This window comes from Epinephelus moara, chromosome 14 (assembly GCF_006386435.1).
Source record: "Epinephelus moara isolate mb chromosome 14, YSFRI_EMoa_1.0, whole genome shotgun sequence".
Taxonomy (NCBI): Eukaryota; Metazoa; Chordata; class Actinopteri; order Perciformes; family Serranidae; genus Epinephelus; species Epinephelus moara.
Genome location: NC_065519.1, coordinates 12,086,503 through 12,107,066, shown reverse-complemented (window position 1 = coordinate 12,107,066; position 20,564 = coordinate 12,086,503). Strand labels below are relative to the sequence as shown.

Genomic DNA, 20,564 nt, shown 5'->3' with positions numbered 1-20,564 from the left:
TGGACAGGATGCCAGACTATCACAGGGCAGACACCTAAGCCCTTTTTAGACAGGGATTGCGCAAATTTGCAGGAAAGCCCAATCAGTCTTTGGCATTGCATTGGCAGTATAAAAACAAAATCGGGGAGTGCAGCAAAATGCCGCCTACCTACTTTTGTTCATACAAAATGTGGCTTTTTCAGGGCAATGGGGGGCGTGAGCAAGTAACAAAACATGTAGCTCAGCGTGTGACGTAAACAGTGACGTGCTCCGAGGGAAGCCGCGGCTAGTCAGTCCTTCGGCGATTCTCTCGTAAGTCGGCCCGTTCTTCACCGTCCCCGTCATCTGACGGTTAATGGCCTCTTCGTTTGCGAGGACAAGGAAGGCGCGCAATTCGTTGTCTCCCCAGTTGCTCATCTTTACAGTGTCTGTCAGGTTTGTGTTTCCCTCTTGCTACTAGCTGCTCGCTAATTCCTGCTATCAGCTGCTTCCTGTTTATCCACCGCCAGTGGCTCGTACATGCGGCATCATCAACAGCTCCTCCCACAAGTCTTCAACAGCCCCTCCCATTGCAGAAGGCCACCTCGGCCTTTTTAAACTAAAAGGGTTCCGCCAATATGACTACCCTACAAGGCGGAACATTGGGCACCTCGGATCAACTCGCCAATCCGGCTCTGTGTGTCTAAACTGCTTGCCGGCAAAACGGCCCAACATTCGCGGAAAATTTGGCAGTGTAAAAGGGGCTATAGAGACAGACAGCCATTCACACTCACATTCACACCTATGGGCAATTTAGAGTCACCAGTTAACCTGCATGTCTTTGGACTGTGGGAGGAAGCCGGAGCACCAGGAGAAAACCCACGCTGACACCGGGAGAACATGCAAACTCCTCACAGAAGGGCATCCCCAACCCGGGGTTCTAATGCCCCACCCAGGGTTCATGCTGTGAGGCAACAATGCTAACTACTGCACCACTGTGCCGCCATTTTTTTGTATGGGTTTTTTGAATTGGCATTGTTTCTGAAGCTGCAGCTTGGTTCTCCTAATTTAAATGTTTTTCAGCCTTTGTAGCACATTTGTTTTTGTCGGCCATGAAATGCACTTTTCTACAGCAGCTAATATGACATACATGAGTATACAACACAGATAGCCCAAACTTACATTCACACACCAGGAGCCAGCGGAAGCCCTCTGCTTGGCTGTCCATACTCTCTTCTTTACACTTTACACTCCATTCTTGCAGTTAAACTTACAAAACCTTCCATTCACCCTTTGGTTAAGGCTTCAGTAGAGACGGAGAGTGGTTCAGAGACAGACACACACACACACCCACAGCCTTTCCCCAGTGTCCCTCTCTTAGTTCCAGAGAGCAGGCTTATAGAAGAAAATCCTTAGCCTATAATCTGTGCGCTCTCTCTGGGTTCCCACCAGGGTTAGCGTCCCGACGCACGGCTAAGCACCATGACTCGACTCAACTAACATGACCCTTCCACTCAGGGCCAAGTGTCTGTGGCTCTACATGTGTGTTTGAGCAAATGTAGCGTAGAGCGAGTTTGTATCCTGTGTGAATGTACAATAACAGTTCCCTCCATTATTCATAGAAGGAGCCGAGACACACTGTGGAAGGAACGAAATTCAAAAACAAAAAGAAAGATGATCAAATGAGTTCACATATCAAAGATTCAGCATGTGTGTGAGAATCTCTACTGAGACGCAGTTTCTTAATTTGTGTGAAAACATGGTGTTGTGATCCTGAATCTTCTCGTGCTTGCGTTCTCCTGACAGCAGCAGCAGCGAGAGCGCGAGCTGAGGAAACAGCATGAGAGGGAACAGAGGAGGCGCTACGAGGAAATGGAGCAGCTCCGCAGAGAGGAGGAGAGGAGGCATGCAGAGAGAGAACAGGTTCATATGCTTACTGTAATACTATATTAAAACACACGTACTGTATGTAGACAGACAGTATGGTGCCACAGAAATGTAACATGAGGACAACTTGAGTCCAGAATCCCTCATCTACCCTTAAACTTAGTGTTTCTTTTTATGGCAACATCTTCCTCTGTCTTCCTGAGTCACTCTGATCCTGCTTGTCTCCTTAAATTACATCAATGGCGTATTTTCCTCATGTTTTTTTTTTCTCAGGATTTCAGTTTCAGACACACAGAACTCGGACGTTTTTAATCCGGTGATATCTCGGCACCATGCTTTGTTTTTCTGTGCTTCTCAGCTCCTGGATCTTTCATGCAAAAACAATACTTTCCTTTCTCTCTCTGATTAAGTCCATCCTTTGTTAGCCATATTTGGGTCTACATCAAATCGAATTAAAACAAACTGATGTTTTTTTTCTTGATTGGTTGGCTGAAAGCAAATAAAAGGACTGGGTAATATGAGATTATTAGTTTCAGAAAAGTTGTTATTGCCCTTTAGTGCCGACAGTTCCCCGAGGATGAAAACTTCAAGTTATGCCCTGGGCAATATTACCTGCCAATATTACAAGGCACCAACTAATGGCTGGTCTGCCACAATACAGGAGTTCCAATCGGTATGATAGTGCTGAAAGGTCTGGCGCATGGGCGTCGATTTCGGCAGGGATGCAGTGGACCCCTCAATAATTACAACATGTGCATTTGTCCCCCCTAAAACAAATGTTCCACCATAATGCAATGCAGAAAAGACAAATAAAATTTCCTGGGGTAGCACCCCAAACCCCAAATTTCACGTGCACCCCAGTATCCAATATTTTTCATAAATTAAAGCTTGGGTTCTTTTTAAGAAGTAAAGACTGAGTAAGGGTCCCAGTATGTTTCTAGGTGGTTTCGGACCAAACAGTTCTGGGGATGGACAGGAACTGCCTACTAACTAAACTACATACCTTCAAGGGCTTCTGTTTGCATTTGCACTACGAGGAATGCCGTAGTGATGTAACTAACATACAACGAGGGAGCAAACTCTGGTGGGTGGAGCACCAAAAAGGTGTCCACATATACAACAACAATCAGGGAGCCTATCGAGCCCTGAGCAAGCTTAAACAATGCCTGGATGTTGCTCTAAAAATAGGTTGGAGACACACAAATCTTTGCCGAAATAGAGCTAGTGGAGGTTTTTCAAGGACGCAAGTTTACTCAGCCGGCTTGCTGGTTAGGACATCTTCACTGGGAAGCACTAAAACAATCTGATGCTCTCCCTTGTTCACATCATGCCCAGTTAGAGATTGGTTATATTTCGCTTTGAGGAGTTCAAAATTGGGTTTGATTTCCTGTTTTATGTAACAAGTTGTTTTTTTGTCTGTTGTTTACACAGCTAACGAGTTTTAAAGATAGCGGTTGCCAGTGTCTTGATAGTAAACCCAGATCGTAAAACCTCCTGGGAGATTTTTTGTAATATGTTTCAAGTAGGGCTGTCTAGCAACAAAAAAAAAGTCTAATTAATTACATGCTCTGCGATTAATAATCTAAATTAATTGCACACATCAGCTTTTGTAGTGAAAGTATTTCAAGAAATCTCAATTCAAATGAATTTTGGAGGATGTGTTGTAGTAAAGCTGCTGTATTTTGGAAACCGTTGTCCTCCTGTCCTCTACCATCGAAACTGGCTTGGAGTCCGTTGCAGTCCGCTCAGCAAGGGAGTTAGCCAGTCAGTCACAGGTGGACTTTCTCAGTTTGCATCTGAGCGCCTGGTCGAGTGTGGCTTGATGAAGCTGGCTGCTAGTGCCAGCATCAGAGGCTGTGCTAGCTCGGACCTTCGGGTTCGCTGCTAAATGCTTTGGTTGAGGTGATATTTCAGGCTTTAAGTACTCCGATGGTACGAAAATGTCTTACTCCTATCAAGCAGTCCTATCATCCCTTTTTGGGCATTTTTTTAAATATAGATGTTCCATTCATGGGGCCAAGCGGCGTCATCTTGTCTGCCTCCATCATGTGACAAAGCCACTGTGGCCTTCAGTGACACACTGGGTCAAAGGGCACCGTGGAACGCGTTATTTTTCTGTGATTAATTCATCGAAGTTCACAGGTTATTTTGACAGTTTGCGTTTCAAGTGATCATTTTAACCCAAACCGTGATCCTTCCCAAACCCTAAGTTACATTTCTGGCTAAACCTAATCAGACCTTAACCACAGAGTTTCACAAATCTAGGGTTACCATGTAGCAACAACCCACTGGCTCATGTGTTCGACCAATCAATGTACACTTGAGTCACTCAAGGTTCTTGTGCTGGGATGGTATGTACTCTGAAGTAGTACTCCCTCAAAACGGTGCTTTTAAGAACTATGATTGTTTTAGATCTTGCCGTACGTACAAAATAAAAACGACGGTTGTTAGAACTATAAAAAGGTTCCTGGGTTGTGAAATTTGTCAGACTGGAATCTGTTGTTGCCTTAGAGATCTAAATGTATAGATGTCGTAATGGGACCTGTATGTTTCTCACCCTGGTTCTTTTTCTACCTTTGATTGTGCTGTTGTATATATTTTGATTGTTCGGCATCTTCGCTGCCTTCTTTCAACAATCCTCTCTCTCGTCCTCTCGTTGAACCTACTGCTGTTCTATGTGTGTATTTTTTGTCTGTCCTGGTCCCTCTTTATCGCTCTGCTGCTCTCCTCCCACACTTTTCAAGTGTTTTGGAAAGATATATTCGAACTTCCTTTTTTTCCCCTGTCTCTTTGTCATATTTCCTTTGTAACACATTACAATTGTTCGAGAACACCGCCTCCTTAGCTTCATCTGCCTTCTGATTCTCATCTTCTCTCCTCATTCACAGCCACCTCAGGAGATTATCTTCTCTGTATCTCTTTCTGTCTCAGCCTTTCTCACTCTGTCTGTGTTCGGATGTTCAGATTTCCTGATTCTATTTCTATCTCTTTGTGCCGACACGCTGCTCAGGAGTATATCCGTAGACAGCTGGAGGAGGAACAGAGGCAGTTAGAGATTCTCCAGCAGCAGCTACTACAGGAACAGGCATTACTGCTGGTAACGACAGCCCTCCCACGTGCTACTACTGCTCCCCATCTGTGCTGTGTGGCCCCCTATCCCCCCTGCATGTACCCGAGTGGCAGTTGTACAGAGGAACTGACTGTGAGGGGATCCACAGTCTGAGTCACTCAACCTGTTAGCTGCACATTCGAGGCAAAACATGAAGCAGAAACAATAAATTGCTTATCTGTAATGCTTGTGTTGAATTTATTCATCTCACTGATTGCATGAAGCGTACCATTTAGCTGGCTGGATCTCAAAGGATTCCCCAGTGGGTGCAGAAAAACAGTTTTGTCAGCCCCAATCATGTTGGCCCACACAAAGTGAGAACATCCAAGAGAAAATAGGACGTTGTTATTTCCCACAGAGGGTTTCTCTCAGTGCCCCAGTCTTATCTAGGGCAACAGTTTTGTGTTTTATTACTGCGAGGAATCCACAGTATGTCTTGTAGTATTTGTCCACTGCTCCTTGCATCCTATTGGAAGGGAAGTATATTTAAAGAGAGCATGAAAGGAAACCTTTTGAGATCCAAGCCAGGAAAACTCCAGAGGCCACAGCAATTACTTCACGCACCAAAACCCAGAGATGTGTTGCGGCCTGAGAAGTGATGTCTTCCCTTTCCCCCCTTACCGCCATCCTTCCTTCCACCATCCCTCCTTGCCTCTGAGTGCCCACCTTCATCTCCCCTGTCTGATAAGAGTTGCTTCAGTGTTATGTTCCCAGTCCCCTTTGTCCATCATTGGCCTGAAAATTGTGATTATAATTGGGAAAAGTGTGTGTCAAGTCCATACTCCATATAGATGATTCCAGTTGTCCATATTTGTGTTTATCTGTTTTGCGTTGCTGGTAACCCCTTATAATAACCATCATTAATAAATGCTAAATTGACAGTTAATTAAACCTCAATAGTTATTTTGCTGTAAACAAACAATGAAATGCTAGCGATAGTTGTGGCTGGAGGCACCATGTTTACGGATTGGCCATCCTGTTCTCTTGATAGTGATATCTCAAGGACACCTTGAAGGAATATCTTCAAATTTGGCCCAAACATCCACTTGGACTGAACAATAAACTGATTAGATTTAGATTTTTGGTCACTGTGATATTGTGTTCTCCTCATTCCCGTGAACGTGATATCTCAAGAAGGGCTTGAGGGAATGTCCTCAAATTTGGCACGAACGATTGACTTTGGTGGTCGAAGGTCAAGGTCACTGTGACCTTGCATCCATCTCACCCTCATGATGGAAGGCCTTGAGGGAGTTTCTTCAAATTTGGCACAGATATCCACTTGGAGTCAGCAATGAACTGATTTTGGCGGTCAAAGGTCAAGGTCACTGTGACCTCAAAAAATGCCCAAAATGTTAAAGTGCGTGCAACACTACACTGTTAAAGGTTAGTAAATGACAATAATTTGTAACGATTATTAGCTATCGTGTCATTGTTTGTTTACAGTAAAATAACTATTGAATAAAGTTTGATAAACTATGAATTTACCATTTATTAATGATGGTTATTGTAAGGTTTAACCGCAGTGTTTGTCAATGCATGGCTTGATACTTAGAAGTAGGCTAAGTAATTTCAAATACACACAAAATAGAACAATGACAGTTACGCAGTGCAAATTTGAGGATTCCATTGAGGATAACCATTCAGAGTATCCTAAGGCAGTAAACTAAAGTTCTAATAATGCTATGAATCTTTTGCAACTACTAATTTTCCCACCACAGATCATTGATGTTTTGCAAATCGTACAATAATTACTCACCTGATTTGGTGTTGATCTCTGTGTTTCTCGCTATCTTCTAAACTTAAACTTCCCTCTTGCCTGTATCTCATCTCTGTCCCCCCTCCTATACCCCCTCTCCCTCTCTCCCTCCAGGAGTACAAGCGTAAGCAGGTAGAGGAGCAGCGGCAGGCGGAGCGGCTCCAGAGGCAGCTCCAGCAGGAGAGAGCCTACCTGGTGTCTCTACAACAGCAGCAGCAGCAGCAACAGCAGCAGCAGCAGCAGGAGGGGAGGCAAGCAGAGAAGAAACAGCTTTACCACTACAAAGATATCATCAATCCTAATGACAAACCTGCCTGGGCCAAGGACGTAAGTCACAACATGCATGATAAGCAAAGGCATGCATGAAGTTATGAATATGTGACGAGTTATGTTACGAGTGAGGAAAAGTAGCAGCTCTGAGGAAAGTAGTGCACTAAATATATGTGTGTGTTTTGGAATTCAACCCCTATTGTACATTAAACACACCCAGTGGCCTTCTTGTATTGTTAATATTTTATTCAGCAGGTCATACTAAAAGCAGCGGTCCTGTGGGAGACCTCACTTTTTGAATGTGAAGCTATTTAAGGATTAATGCTGCTGCTTCGATTATCACAGTGTGGTGTCTCCTTTGTGTGTGTTTGTTTTGTTGCTTACCTTCCTCTGACTCTGACTCCCAGGTCCTGAAGCAGCAGCATGTTCAGGGTAACTCGCCCCGCTCCCAACTACGACATCATCAGTCATTCAACCAACCGGCTTCATCCCCTGGCTCTCATGGCCAACACAGAGCTCAAGCCCCTAGACGAACCCCATCCCATGGTGCCCAGCTCCTCTCCACCCACCTCCCCCATATCCGAATCTCACTAGATCCCGGAGAACCCCTAGATCCAGGGCTGAAACAAGAGATAAGTCAGCAGGTCAGAGAGTTCAGGGCTCAGAAACTCAGTCAGAGGGGCCGCAGCCCAGGGCCCATCCAGGAGCACGGCCAAGGGCCCAAAGGACCTAGTAAGAGTCAAAAAGAGCATCCCAGTCAAGGGCCAGTCAGCCAGCCTATTGCAGTACCAATCCCTTATCCTATGGGGGCTAACAATCAGAAAGAGAAGCCAAGAGAAAGGCCTCTCTCTGCTCCGAGTCAGGCAGCCATCCAGGGGCTAATGTGTCCGGACCAACAGCTTAAAGCCCTCCAACCTCATCCTCAGTCCCCAGGACAGGTCCAGAGACCCCAGTCTGGATCTAACCTTGTTCCCATCCCTGCAGTGAAACTGGTTAGTGGCCATTGTCGCAGCAGGTCGCAGTCACCTCGCAGTAGAGATGTAGATATAGAACGGCAGTATCAGGGAGGGCAGAGGAAAGAGATGAGGCCAGCTGTCAGCCACGAGTGCCTTGCAGTGCCCTCGGACTGGGAGGTCACAGCATTTGACCCAACTGACCCCCTCTCTCAATCCTTCCCTAACCATGCTCTCCACTCCACCCTATGTGGACAAAGGAGCTCCCAGTTACCTATCCCAAACCGTTCTGGTGGCCACCCTCGTGCCAGATCGCACTCACCTCGCTGTAGAGTAGATGTAGATATAGAGCCAGAGTATCAGAGCGGGTGGAAAGAGAGGGGGCCAGCTGTCAGTGGTGAGAACCTTCCGGTGCCCTCAGACTGGCAGGTCTCAGCATTTGACTCACATGACCCCCTCTCTCAATCCTTCCCTGACCATACTCTTCACTCCGCTCTACCTAGACGAAGGGGCTCCTACTCACCTGCCTCCCACAGTGGCAGTTTTCTTCAAGTCCCTGATCACAGTCACTTTCTTGGGGGCAGAAGAGGAGGGATTAGGAAGGAGAATATAGGAGGAAGCTCCTCACTGTGTGACCTTAGTGCTTCTGCCCCGGCAGACGTACTTGGACACAACCTGTCTGAGGTCAGACTAATGAGTAGTTGCTCCTCTGAACATTTGCCCTCCATCTCTTCAACCAGTACATCTTCATGTTCTTGGTTGAGCCTTTCTCCTCGCACCTCTCCGCAAATGTCCCCCTCCTCCTCAGGCTCATGGTCTGCCGGTACCTTTTCCCCTGTATTCTCTCCTGACGCATTTGTGTCCAACACGCCCCACAAATTTTCTCCACCTTTCCATGACAACCTCCTCCTCCTGCCCAACCAGGCCTCCTATCCCCTCATCTCACCTGACTCTACCCCTCACTGCTCCCCGTATGCCTCTCCCTTCGGATCTCAGACCCAGATCTGCGTCAGATCTGTTTAGTGCTAGACCCTTGTCCAAAGCACACATGTATAGTTTCACACACTGACACATTTTTGTACTTCTATATTTGTGACTGAAATAATGCATTTCAAAGCCCCAAATCCTGACTTTAACACCTACATGCAGTACTCCAGCCCTTATCTAATTGTTTTACCTTGCATTGCCTTTGTTACTGGGTAATGCCACATTAAGGGGTTGGTGCACACACTTCTTTTGTCTCTGCTTGATATATGGTGAACTCAAAATTAACTTAAATTAACAAAAGGGAAGATCACAATCAAATTATTCTTGATCTAATCTTTAAAGCCCCCTCCAGTCAAAAATGTGTTTTTCTTCTGTTAAGGTCCCCTAAAATGGCTGACCTTGACTTTACTGACTTGTCTGTGCAAAGTTCGTAAAAGAGAGGTGTTTTCACATTGCTCTACTAAGGGAGCAATGCCAGTAGAATTCCCTAAAATCTGAGATTCAAACGGATGCCAATCAAGCTAGATTTCCAAAAAATTAGTCCTCACAAAGATAGAAGTACAAGAGCACACATGTATATTAACGCATATTATCAGACATTAAGTAATCTATATTTATCTACATATATCTACATTTATCTCTACAAGGGGTATGTTTTTTTTATCATTAATCTTCATGTTGGTTACGGTTTGATTTTTTTTAATACTAAAAATATTCTCCGCTGGGACTGAGATCCGGAGGAGATGTACCAATATTCAGGGACAGTTTCTAGTACCATCCTGATCCATAGGTAGCCCAGTTAACCACAGCCCAGCCCCGATCCCTCACCCCCCCAACCTGCTCGCCACCTTGTCACCCTTATCACCCAGTGCCCCAAAAAGCACCATCACAAACCTGCTCCTCGCCGTACTGATTTTGATGTCATCGGGGAAACCCACCTGTGTCAACTTCTTCTTCGGTCAGTCAACCAGTCAATCAAATCCCGACTTGGTGATGGGTGGTGGCCACGTGGTGGTGGTGGGATCCTTCTAACAAACGTGGATCCTCAGGAGGATGACCTCTGTCCTTCATCTGCTCTCCTCCCTAATCTTTTTCTGTGTCCTTTCATAGATGTAGATGCTGCACTGGCCACAATTAATGGTTCAATGGTGTTCATGATAATGACTGTAAGTTCTTTTATCTCAGACATGTTAGGCTATTACATACCTTGACATGTTTCGAAGGAAACTTCCGCCTTCCTCAGAAGTGTCACTTGGTGGTGGTTGTGACGCATCTTGATCAGCTGATCTGTCAATCAGCCGACACTAGGGAGGCGTGACCGTCACATGACCAAAACATGTCAAGGTATGTAATATCCTAACATGTCTGAGATAAAAGAACCTACAGTCATGGCCACAATTAACTTCCTCTGATGATCTGTTTTAACCTTTTAGCACCTCTGACATGGTAGAAAGAGCTTTTGGGTGGTAGGCTGGGGATAAACCCAAACACTTGATACATGAAGAATGAAGATTTAAAGAGACAGTTTACCCCAAAATCAAACATATGTATTCTTCCTCTTACCTGTAGTGCTATTTATCAATCTAAATTATTTTGGTGTGTTGCCGAGCGTTGGAGATATCAGCCATAGAAATGTCTGCCTTCTCTTGAATATAATGGAACTAGATGGCACTCGGCTTGTGGTGCTCAAAGTGCCAAAAAAAACATACTTTTGAAAAACTCAACAGCAATGTCTCTTTACAGAAACCATGACCCAGTTACTCAAGATAATCCACAGACCTTGTTGTGAGCAGTTTCATGTAGGAACTATTTTCTTTCTACCAAACTACACCCACCAACTGTATCACCACACAGAAGGAAGTATCTACTGCTGGCTCACCTAGCCCCACTGAGCTAGCTAACGTTACAGCTCAGTTGAAGAGGACGCTATCAATGTTAACATCTCGCTCTGTCACGAGCATTGTCCATGAGTAGATGCACGCTTCCGTCTGCATGGTGATACTGTTGGCGGGTGTCGTATCGTAGAAAGAAAATAGTTCCTACATGAAACTGCTCACAAGGTCATGATGTAAACATTTACGACATCCTCCTCTGCTGAGCAGTTTCATGTAGGAACGATTTTCTTTTGACTGAACTACACCTGCTTCCCGCATCACTGCGCAGCAGGACGAGTGCATCTACTCATGGACAAAAGGCTTATGCTCATGACAGCACACAGTGTTAACAATGTCATCTTCCTCAGCTAAAGTTAGCTAGCTCAGTGGTGCTAAGTGAGCTAGCAGTAGATGCACACTTTCTTTTGCACAGTGATGCGGTTAGCAGGTGTAGTTCAGTAGAAAGAAAATAGTTCCTACATGACACTGCTCACAACAACGTCTGTGGATTGTCCCGAGTAACCAGGTCATGATTTCTGGAAAGAGACATTGCTGTTGAGTTTTTCAAATGTACTTTTTTGGCAATTGAGCCCCACAAGCAGAATGCCATCTAGAGAACGGCCGATATCTCCACCACTCGGCAACTTAAACCAAATTAATCTAGATTGATAAATAGCTCTACAGGTAAGAGGAAAAATATGTATTATGATTTGGGGTGGCTGAACTTTCCCTTTAAGCAGCACTACCCAAAAGGCTTTTCCTCTGTAAGTGCACCTTCTAACAGTAATTTCTCTATCTCTTGAAGGTCAGTTGATGTTTATGCTAACTTTGATCGCGTACTGCCTCCACAGATTAAACTTGGATCACAGCAGTGCCTCTATTGAATCACAGAATACTTCTCTTCCATTTGTTCTTTGTACTTAGCCACTGTTTGTCTACAGTTCTTTCCTTCATCAGTAGTCGCCTTTCATCCCAAGTGAACAACTAACCAAGTGTTTGAGAAGTTTTCTGCCGCCATAGTTGCCTCACAGTAGTTATCCCCCCTAGCAGGCAACTAACAAAGATTTGAGGAATGACACAGTATTGCATAGTTGTTCTGACCCAGGTTATAATCTTGAATAATCCTACGAGATTATGAGCTCATGTGGAATTACAGAAAGCCTCCAAAGGGGATAGTTCTCATTTCACACGCATGTTTACCTGGGGGGAAATTGACACTATGCCCTGCTGAGCCATGACTCAACCCTCCACCAACCATTGAGTAGATTGTTTAGAGTGGAAAAGTGTGATTTGGGCAGCTGGGAGCATTCCTCGGAGCCTTCTCTCACTGCACATCAGTTAATCTGATAATCTGATTACACTGGCAAAGAGGAGCTCTCTGCCTTCCTCACTCACAGATATCCATTGGTGCTCGTTGGCATTGACGCACACGTGCACTTCCACAAGTCTGTGGGAAGCAGTCAGTCAATCTCTAATGGGTGTAAAAATCAAACGTGTGCAGCCGTTACCTTTGCATGTACTCAGATCTGGGATTTTGGGTTTGAATGTGGTGTCTAGATAAGAAGATTGGAGATCACTCTTTCTTGAGAATTGGGACAAGATTGGTTTTTGATTTTTACTCTTCAATTAGGCCGGGAAAATACATTTCAAAAGATCAAAATCGTGGCTGAGCTGATGTCTAACGGAGTTTACGTCTTATAGAGTTGACTAAAAAGTTACATATTTATATAGAGAAGCCATTATATTTGTCAAAGTTTCTAAGCATCCTCTAATGCTAATCAAAATACTAATTTTTAAGCCATAATTCTTATTTAGTCTTAACCCTTTGAAACCTCAGCAAATTGGCTGTATTTCTTCAAAAACATGGGAAGAAGGCAATGAGCAACGAAAGAAGAAATGACCCAAAAAAATTAGTAAAAAGAGAAAATTAAAAACAAGAAAATTGATTTAAAAAAAAGAAAGAAACAAGGAAAAACGTTGAAAACAAACAAAGAAGGAAATGGCCAGGAAAGAGTGCCTAGAAATTATAAAAATAATTTGGTAACATAATTCTAAAATGTAATAACTATAATAAATGTAAAATGTTTTTTTTCTTTTTTCCTATTTTTTTTTTTTAATAATTAAGATAATTAAAATATAAGTATTTTGTAATTATTAAAAAAAAAAAAAAAAAACTAGGAAAAAAGAAAAAAGCTAGGGAAAAAATATATTTATTATAGTTATTACCTTTTCAAATTATGTCACCAAATTATTATAATTTTATAAGCACTTTATTCCAGGTCATTTCCTTGTTTGTTTGTTTTTAACTTTCTTTTTTAATTTTTTTTTTTTTTTTTTTTTAATTTTCTCTTTTTACTTGTTTTACGTTTTTCTTGCTATTTTTCTGGGTCATTTCTTTTTTCATTGCTCATTGCCTTCTACTCATGTTTTAAAAGAAATCAGTTGTCAATTCTTGTCTGGGACAAGGGTTAAAAATGAAAGCAGATCGAAATATTATATAAATCTTATTTATTTCATACATATAAATCTTTAATGTTTCACTCCGGAAATAAAATGAGTGTGTTGATAAGTTATCATTTTAAGTTTTGTTTTTTTGATAGGACATATTTCATCCCAGTTCTCAAGAATGGGTTAGATAATTCTTGAACTTTCACCAAAGCCATCAGACATTCTTTCTGTCTGACTGCACGTGGGACATGAAGACAAACAAACAGAACAATTCAGTGTGGGAAACTAAGAAGCGATCTGACAGGAGATGTTTGAGCATTTGTCAAAACATGGCATGACACCTGCAAACTGCCAGATTCCTTTGAACGTTTCTGTGGAAGTCTGGCTTTGCTCCACCTACATAATTATCCAGAGATAAACAGGTTACTGCAAGACTTCCACCGAACTTTTCAGAGCAGCAATTTTTGCCATGAGTCACGATCATAAAAACAAGTCCAGGGCTCGTGATGTGACATAACACACAGCTTACCCACAGCCTGTTGTTATGATTGTCTGGTGGCTTGTCGGGGTGCATGATACCTACAGCACGTCAAGCGTGGTGATTGGTTGGGCTGCGTGCTTGGCTGTGAGTGACAGTGGTATGTGACCTGTCCCAGGTGGAGGAACGATCTAAGCTGAACAGACAGAGCTCCCCAGCGCTGCAGCACAAAGTGTCCAACCGCATCTCTGACCCCTCCCTCCCTCCCCGCTCCGAGTCCTTCAGCAGCGGGGGCATGCAGCCCGCCCGCACCCCACCCATCCACCGCTCCATCGAACCACAGGTGTGTGTGTGTGTGTGCGGTAACGGAGGCATGTGAATGTTTGGTGTGTTTCCTAGGAGACGGTATCAAATAATCACAAACCTCTTGACTCCTTGTACACTTCCTTAAAAAGTTCATGACTCCATATAAAGAAATCTTTGTCTTTTGTTTCTCCATCTCCCCCATCCATCTCTATTCTTTACATCCATTTTCTGCCATTTTATTTTCCCACAATTCTTCATGCTCATCTTTACACCCCCATTCTCAACCTCCTCCTGTTCACCCAACTTGTCCCCCTCATCTCTCCCTTCTTCTCTTTCTCTCCCTCCCTCCTACAGATGGCCCACCTGGTCCCAGTGAAGACTCACTCCGGCTCCATGTCCGGCTCCCAGTCTCTGCAGGACCAGACGGGCTCAGCTCTCAGCGAGGGCGTCAGCGTGAGCTCCCCAAGGCCCGAGATGCCCCGCCAGAACTCCGACCCCACTTCTGACACCCCCGGTGCCCCGCTGCGCATCACAGGCAGGGAGGAACGGGATCGGGATCGGGACAGAGAGAGGGATCGGGACAGGACCGCATGGCTGAGAGAGGAGGACATCCCACCCAAGGTCGGAGAATCACTATCAGAACGGAAGACTGTCAATCCAGGGTGTCTGCAGGTCCTTAAAAAGTCTTAAATGTCTTTATTTTATAAATATTAGACCATGAAAGTCATCAGAATGTCTTAAATTTGAATTTGTAAGGTCTTAATTGCCACAAACATTTTAGCAAAGTTCATGTATCCATCCTTAAATTTCTTTGTGTCAAACTGAGTCAAGCTCTTCTGCATGAAAGTCCAAATTTCTTTTTTGTCAAGTACATTTTTTTGGCTTTTCTTCCTTTTACAAACAACATCGAACAGCTCAGCAAAACATCAGCCTGCACAACCATCAAGAACAAAAATGATGAAACGTTTAGATATGAATTCGACCCATCGGTGCGGTGTGTTGACGCCACAGTATAGGTTGAGAAACGGAGGTATGGAGTCCATATTTTCATGAATCGTCCCTTTGTGGAGTGAAGCAAACAGGTCTAGAAACTACATTTTTTCTAATTGATCCAGTATTGAGGAAGAGGGCAGCGGCCAGGCTGCAATGTAAACACTCTGGGCATCTTTACACCATCAATTTATGTCTATTAAAAATGCCTGGTTTTCCGCTGCCAGGGCATGATTGTTATTATAAGTGTCTGACAACATTATGGAAAGGATCCCCACAGAGATAGACCTTTTTTTTTAAAGATAAAGATCCTTTTAGTTTAACCAGAAACAGCCCCAAAATCGCTGTTGTCAAACCCACCAGACAACATTTAAATAAACAGTAATTGTATCATAGTAAAACAAACTCATTCAGAGTCGACAGAAACGAAATAAAACTCACAAAAACCATCTTGTTGCAAATATGCTGAATCTATATGCTCTAAAATTACCATTTTTTCAAATGGGGTCTGGTGGGTTTGGCAGCAGTGATCTTGGGGCTGTTTCTGGTTAAACAAAAAGGATGTACCGCTTTATCCAAATGTTATTAGATTGTTTGGCCATTGGTAAAGAAAGTTTTGAGCCTCCAAGGACCTGTAGTTATTGAGGTTGCAAGAACTCCGAGATAATGGTATAGCACATCGTCCAAACATAGGCTAACGGTGTCAAGACTACATTGTAGGACAGTGATAAGTGGTGTGGTAGCATATGCAAGAATATCGTACAATCTGCTCGAGCAGCCAACAATAGCATCTAGACATTGGTGACCCAGGAGTAAAGAGACAGGATACAAACACAAAGCAACACCAAGAATTTTCCCCATATCCTGCAGAAAGTCGACCCAGTGTGCTTGAATTTTAGGACAGAGCCAGACACAATGTGTATAACTTCCTACTGAGATTTTACAATTAAGACACAGGTGAAACTTGGGGGTTCATTTTATGTGTTTTACTGGGAGAGATTTGCAAGCGGTGCAGGATTTTATATTGTAACAATCTAATACGATAACACACTGATATCTACCACCTGATATCAACCACATATATACTACTTGCCTTTATGCATACTTTTATTCTTACCTGCAATGCTCTAATGACCAAATGAATGACTGTCCAAAAATCTGCCTTAAATTTAGTTAAAAATCATCTTGGAAAGATCCTTAAAAGCATTAAATGTGAGTGTCTGATACCTGTGGGCACCCTGTAATCACTGAGGATGTGCTCAACATTTTAAAATAAACTGTAAGAATTTAATTTGTTCTACCTATTGGGTGAAACAAACCTCGTCATGCAAATCAGATTTCAACGTTGATGACTTCTCATTTCGTTTGGCGACAGTGTGGTTGATGTGTGATTTTGCACACAGCGTTGCCATCTCTAGTCAAGTGAGGTAACTGAACTGATGTCGAAACCGCAGCAACAAGGTTAAATTAGCTTTTGCAAAACTTGAAAAGAGCTGCTGGAATTAAACTGTTGACGTGGATACCAGAGCACACGATGTGAAGTGCCTCACTCTCAGTGCACTGGCTTCATTTTGATTGGCATAGTTCACCAGGACAAGCCGAACAACATTGCTCAGTAATGAAAGAGTAATTAGAGCGCCACCGCCCAGTTTAACGTACGCATGTTGCCAAACCACAACACAGATTTATCATTGGTATCATAACCAAAAACATCCTTGATACAAGCTTTTCTTTCTGTGCTAGGGGCGTAAAAGCCAAGTTGCACCAGTCATGGTGATCAACTGTCTTTTTGTACTTGTGTGTGTTTCCAGGTCCCCCAGAGGACCACTTCCATCTCCCCAGCCTTGGTCAGGAAGAACTCCCCCAATGGAGGAGTGGGTCTGGGCCCCCGCACAGGTTCTCAACTCATACGGGCCAGGTAAAGCTCATATTAGCGCGTTGTCCACCTCTGGAGTCTAAGTTACACATCTGAGGTCACCTTTATAGTCTAGATCAGTGATCAACTTACAGGGTTCCATCTGGCCCACCAACCATTTCGTAACTCACAATGAAAATAAACTGATTTACTCTCAGATTTTTTTGTGTACTTTGAATGTTAGTAAGATGCCAAAGTGTATAAATAAGCATCAAAGTAGAGAAGGATCAAATCCGAGAAACGCCCCTTCACCAGACCTGTACAGGGCTGCTCTGACTGGATTTGCCTTGTTTTTTCATTTTATCTGATCAAAATTATTATGTTCCATTTATGTATTTTTGTTATGGCCTCCTGTCATTTTGCAAAAATGGCCCCCAGGCAAAAGAAGTTGAGTTTAGACTATCCTTTAAGCTATGTCTGAACACATTTATGCAGCCTGGTTGGTGAGGGTTTTCCTCCAGTGATAATTCCCTTTTGTTATTCTTTACTGGTTTTTAACTAATTCCTTGTATTGTTATGCCGCCACCCCAGCGATAGCCCCAGCTGGAGGCAATATGTTTTTTGGGTTGTTTTCATTCTTGTAGACAACATGATATCTGAGGAATGCTAGCAGGAAATGTCTTGTCTTTAAACTTGGTACAAACTACTTAAGAATGAACTGATTAGATTTTAGTGGCCAGAGGCCAAAAAAACAAACAAAAAAAATTTTGGGCCATAACTCAAGAATTCATACGCTAATTGACCTTTCGCTAAGCCCCGCCCCTTTGTGATGGTCCAACAAGCTGTCACAGTAAGCATGGAGCCCACACTGTAACTAACTGCACTCCCTGAAGAAATATGATCATATTTTTGGAAAAATGAAAGAGTGATTCCAGAGAAAAGCAGACAGAGGGGTCTACAGTCTGTGTTTGAAGGANCTGAAACGACTGCATTAGAGTCAATGGAGCACAGCTGTGTTGTTGTCAGACCCTGGTCTGAGCCAGTCTGATGCTACGTTATGATTGGCCAGTCTGCGTCCGGGGGTGGGACTTAGCAAAGGGTCAATTAAGACAAAATTTCACACAAATGTCTGATAGGATAAAAAGTTGAAGCAATGACATTTTATATCTAAAAGGTCAAAGGTCAGCATCACTGTGACATATGAGTCTGTACAGACATGAATGTAAACTGCAACTTGATTGGTTGGTTAGGGTTAGGGGGTTAGGGTTACACATTCACACAGTCTTTCTAAAAGTATATACAGCAGGACATTGTATGACATTTTATGTCATACAATGTCCTGCTGTATGTACTTTTAGAAAGACTGCTGTTAATGTTATGACTACTCATGACTACTGTCTGTATCTCAACTTGCCCCTCTGGGACATTAAAGTTTACCTTACTTTACCTTATCCTTCCTTGGCTTACCTTACCTTACCTTACCTTACATTACCCTACCTTACCTTACATTACCCTACCTTACCTTACCTTACCTTTCCTTCTGTTAAATTAGATTCAGATTCTTCATTGTTGAACAGAAGCTACTGATTGCAGAAACTCCATCATAATGCATCAGCTCTGTTTTTACACAGCAGGAGTTGCCTGAGGTTATCTTATAAAAACATGTCATCGCTACACTGCGAACATCTGTTTTATATAGATATGCTGTATAATTTTATAGAACTTTAAAATGAATGAAAATATCTTCCACCTGTTTCAGTAACCCAGACCTGCGGCGCTCAGAGCTCTCTCTGGACGCCATGCTGCAGAGAACTTCCTCCAACTCGTCATCCTCCTCCTCCCCTTCATCTCAGGGAGGCTCAGCCGAGAGGAGAGGTACAAAAAAAACTCCCACGGAAACTCTGAAAGCCACAAAGACACACTCATACACACACACTCACAGTCACAGACACGCCTGCATGCAAACAATTAAAAACCGATACACGCACTTGCTCTTGTATACGCGCAAATGCGGCCACAGAAACACACAAACATCCACGTACGTTCACAGGGCTTCAGCGAGTTTCAGAGGCTATCAGCGGGACAATGTCAGTCGCAGTTCTGCTCTGATCAACCTGTCTGATGTGCCCTGTTACTCTCAGCCTCTGGAGAGATAGAAGAGAGGAAATGAGAGGGGGAGATAGAGAGAGGCGTACAGGGAAGTGTCAAACAACAGGCCAGAGGGATATCTAAGATATGCATGGGTCTCCCCTTGACAAACACATGGCAGAGAGGGAGGTTGAAGTGCGGTGGGATTGGTTTTCCTTCAGGTTTGTTGGGTGTTATTTTGCAATGGGATCAACAACAAAAAAATGGCAGAAATGTAAAAAATGAGACAGATAGTATCAAGGTGGCGTCCAAAAAATACAAAATAGCTTTGAAAATATTTGATGAATGGCAGCGTGCTTTCACCCAGACAAGCACAATTTTTCACAATGTAACGACAGTATGGGACAATTTGGATTTTTTAGTGATTCTGAATAATCATATTGGGGTATGAAGGTCAAACGTGTAATAGATACAGTCTACACCAAAGAGAAAACAAAGCATTTAATACCATGCTGAAGGGTTGCTGTGTGGCTTTCTTTACATCAGGTAAACTTAAAAATCCAGAGATAAAGCGTAATTTTCAATCTGTACTTATTCCCCCATGTCTAAATGACTAATGGGAACAACTTTTTTAATTTTAATTGGTCCAGTATCGAGCAAGAGGGCAGCAGCTAGGTTGTGATGTAAACACTCTGGCCATCTTTACACCGGCCCTACAGAGATAGTTAAGATCCTTTTAGTTTAATCAGAAACAGCCCCAAAAATACTTTCGTCAAACCTACCAGACTCCTGATTCTAGCACTGAAAGTAAAACAAGACTAATTTCTAAAATAAAAGCCAAATCTTCACTTTAAGCTTCCTAACTAGTAACAACATGTACATTAAATGAAAGCTTGTCATCTGTCCATATACCCAAGTGCTTGTATGAGAACACTCTTTCAACGGATTTACCGTCAGAAGTGAAGTCGCTAAAATCATCAAGCAACTGTGAGCGAGCTTTTCAGAAGACCATTACCTTTGTTTTTTGAGCATTTAAAATCAATTTTAAACTCAGCAGAGCGGTTTGTAATGACTGAAATGCAGTCTGAAGCTCTTGCACTGGCTGCACTATGGAGGATGCATGTAAATGACAGTGTCATCTGCATAGAAGTGGATTTTTACTGGAATGTCTTTCCCCAAATCATTTACAGATGACTCCGCCCTCGACACGCCCCCTTACTATGGGCATGGTCACATGTGAGCGAAATTAACACTGGTAAATATTCACCTCCTGGTCACTTCCATTAAATGGAAACACAGGGGCCAATAAAACATTTGCTTCTAGTGGCGAAGCAAATTTATATCTTTATATCGCGCGGACTTCAACTTTGGTGAACTTTGACTGGCATAGGATAGTAAAGGAGTATGTGTGTAGGAGACATTGATTGTTGCCATGTTTAACCAGCCAATACTAAATGATATTATGAGACAGGCACTGAACTTAACCTATTTTGCTGTATTTATTAGCAAGCTAGCTAACAATATCTAGCAAGTCCGTCACATCAGGCACTGCCCACGTTCACTGTACCCTACGACTAGACACCAACTGTATCTATCCCTTACTTG

At 43.1% G+C, this 20,564-nt stretch overlaps 1 protein-coding gene across 20 annotated transcripts in view; it reads left to right on the top strand.

Moving 5' to 3' along the window:
* Positions 1 to 20,564, top strand: part of tnika (TRAF2 and NCK interacting kinase a) — a 112,753-nt gene that overhangs the window by 73,702 nt on the left and 18,487 nt on the right. For 3 of the 20 annotated variants that reach the window (XM_050061060.1, XM_050061066.1, XM_050061057.1), the window contains exons 13-19: positions 1,765 to 1,881; positions 4,856 to 4,942; positions 6,825 to 7,037; positions 13,899 to 14,063; positions 14,381 to 14,647; positions 16,828 to 16,934; positions 18,631 to 18,746. In XM_050061060.1, coding sequence (XP_049917017.1) covers positions 1,765 to 1,881; positions 4,856 to 4,942; positions 6,825 to 7,037; positions 13,899 to 14,063; positions 14,381 to 14,647; positions 16,828 to 16,934; positions 18,631 to 18,746 — 1,072 coding nt within the window. Of the gene's footprint in view, positions 1 to 1,764; positions 1,882 to 4,855; positions 4,943 to 6,824; positions 7,038 to 7,387; positions 7,973 to 13,898; positions 14,064 to 14,380; positions 14,699 to 16,827; positions 16,935 to 18,630; positions 18,747 to 20,564 lie in introns of all 20 variants that reach the window. The other 17 variants (XM_050061068.1, XM_050061067.1, XM_050061062.1 and 14 more) reach the window with 9 other exon arrangements.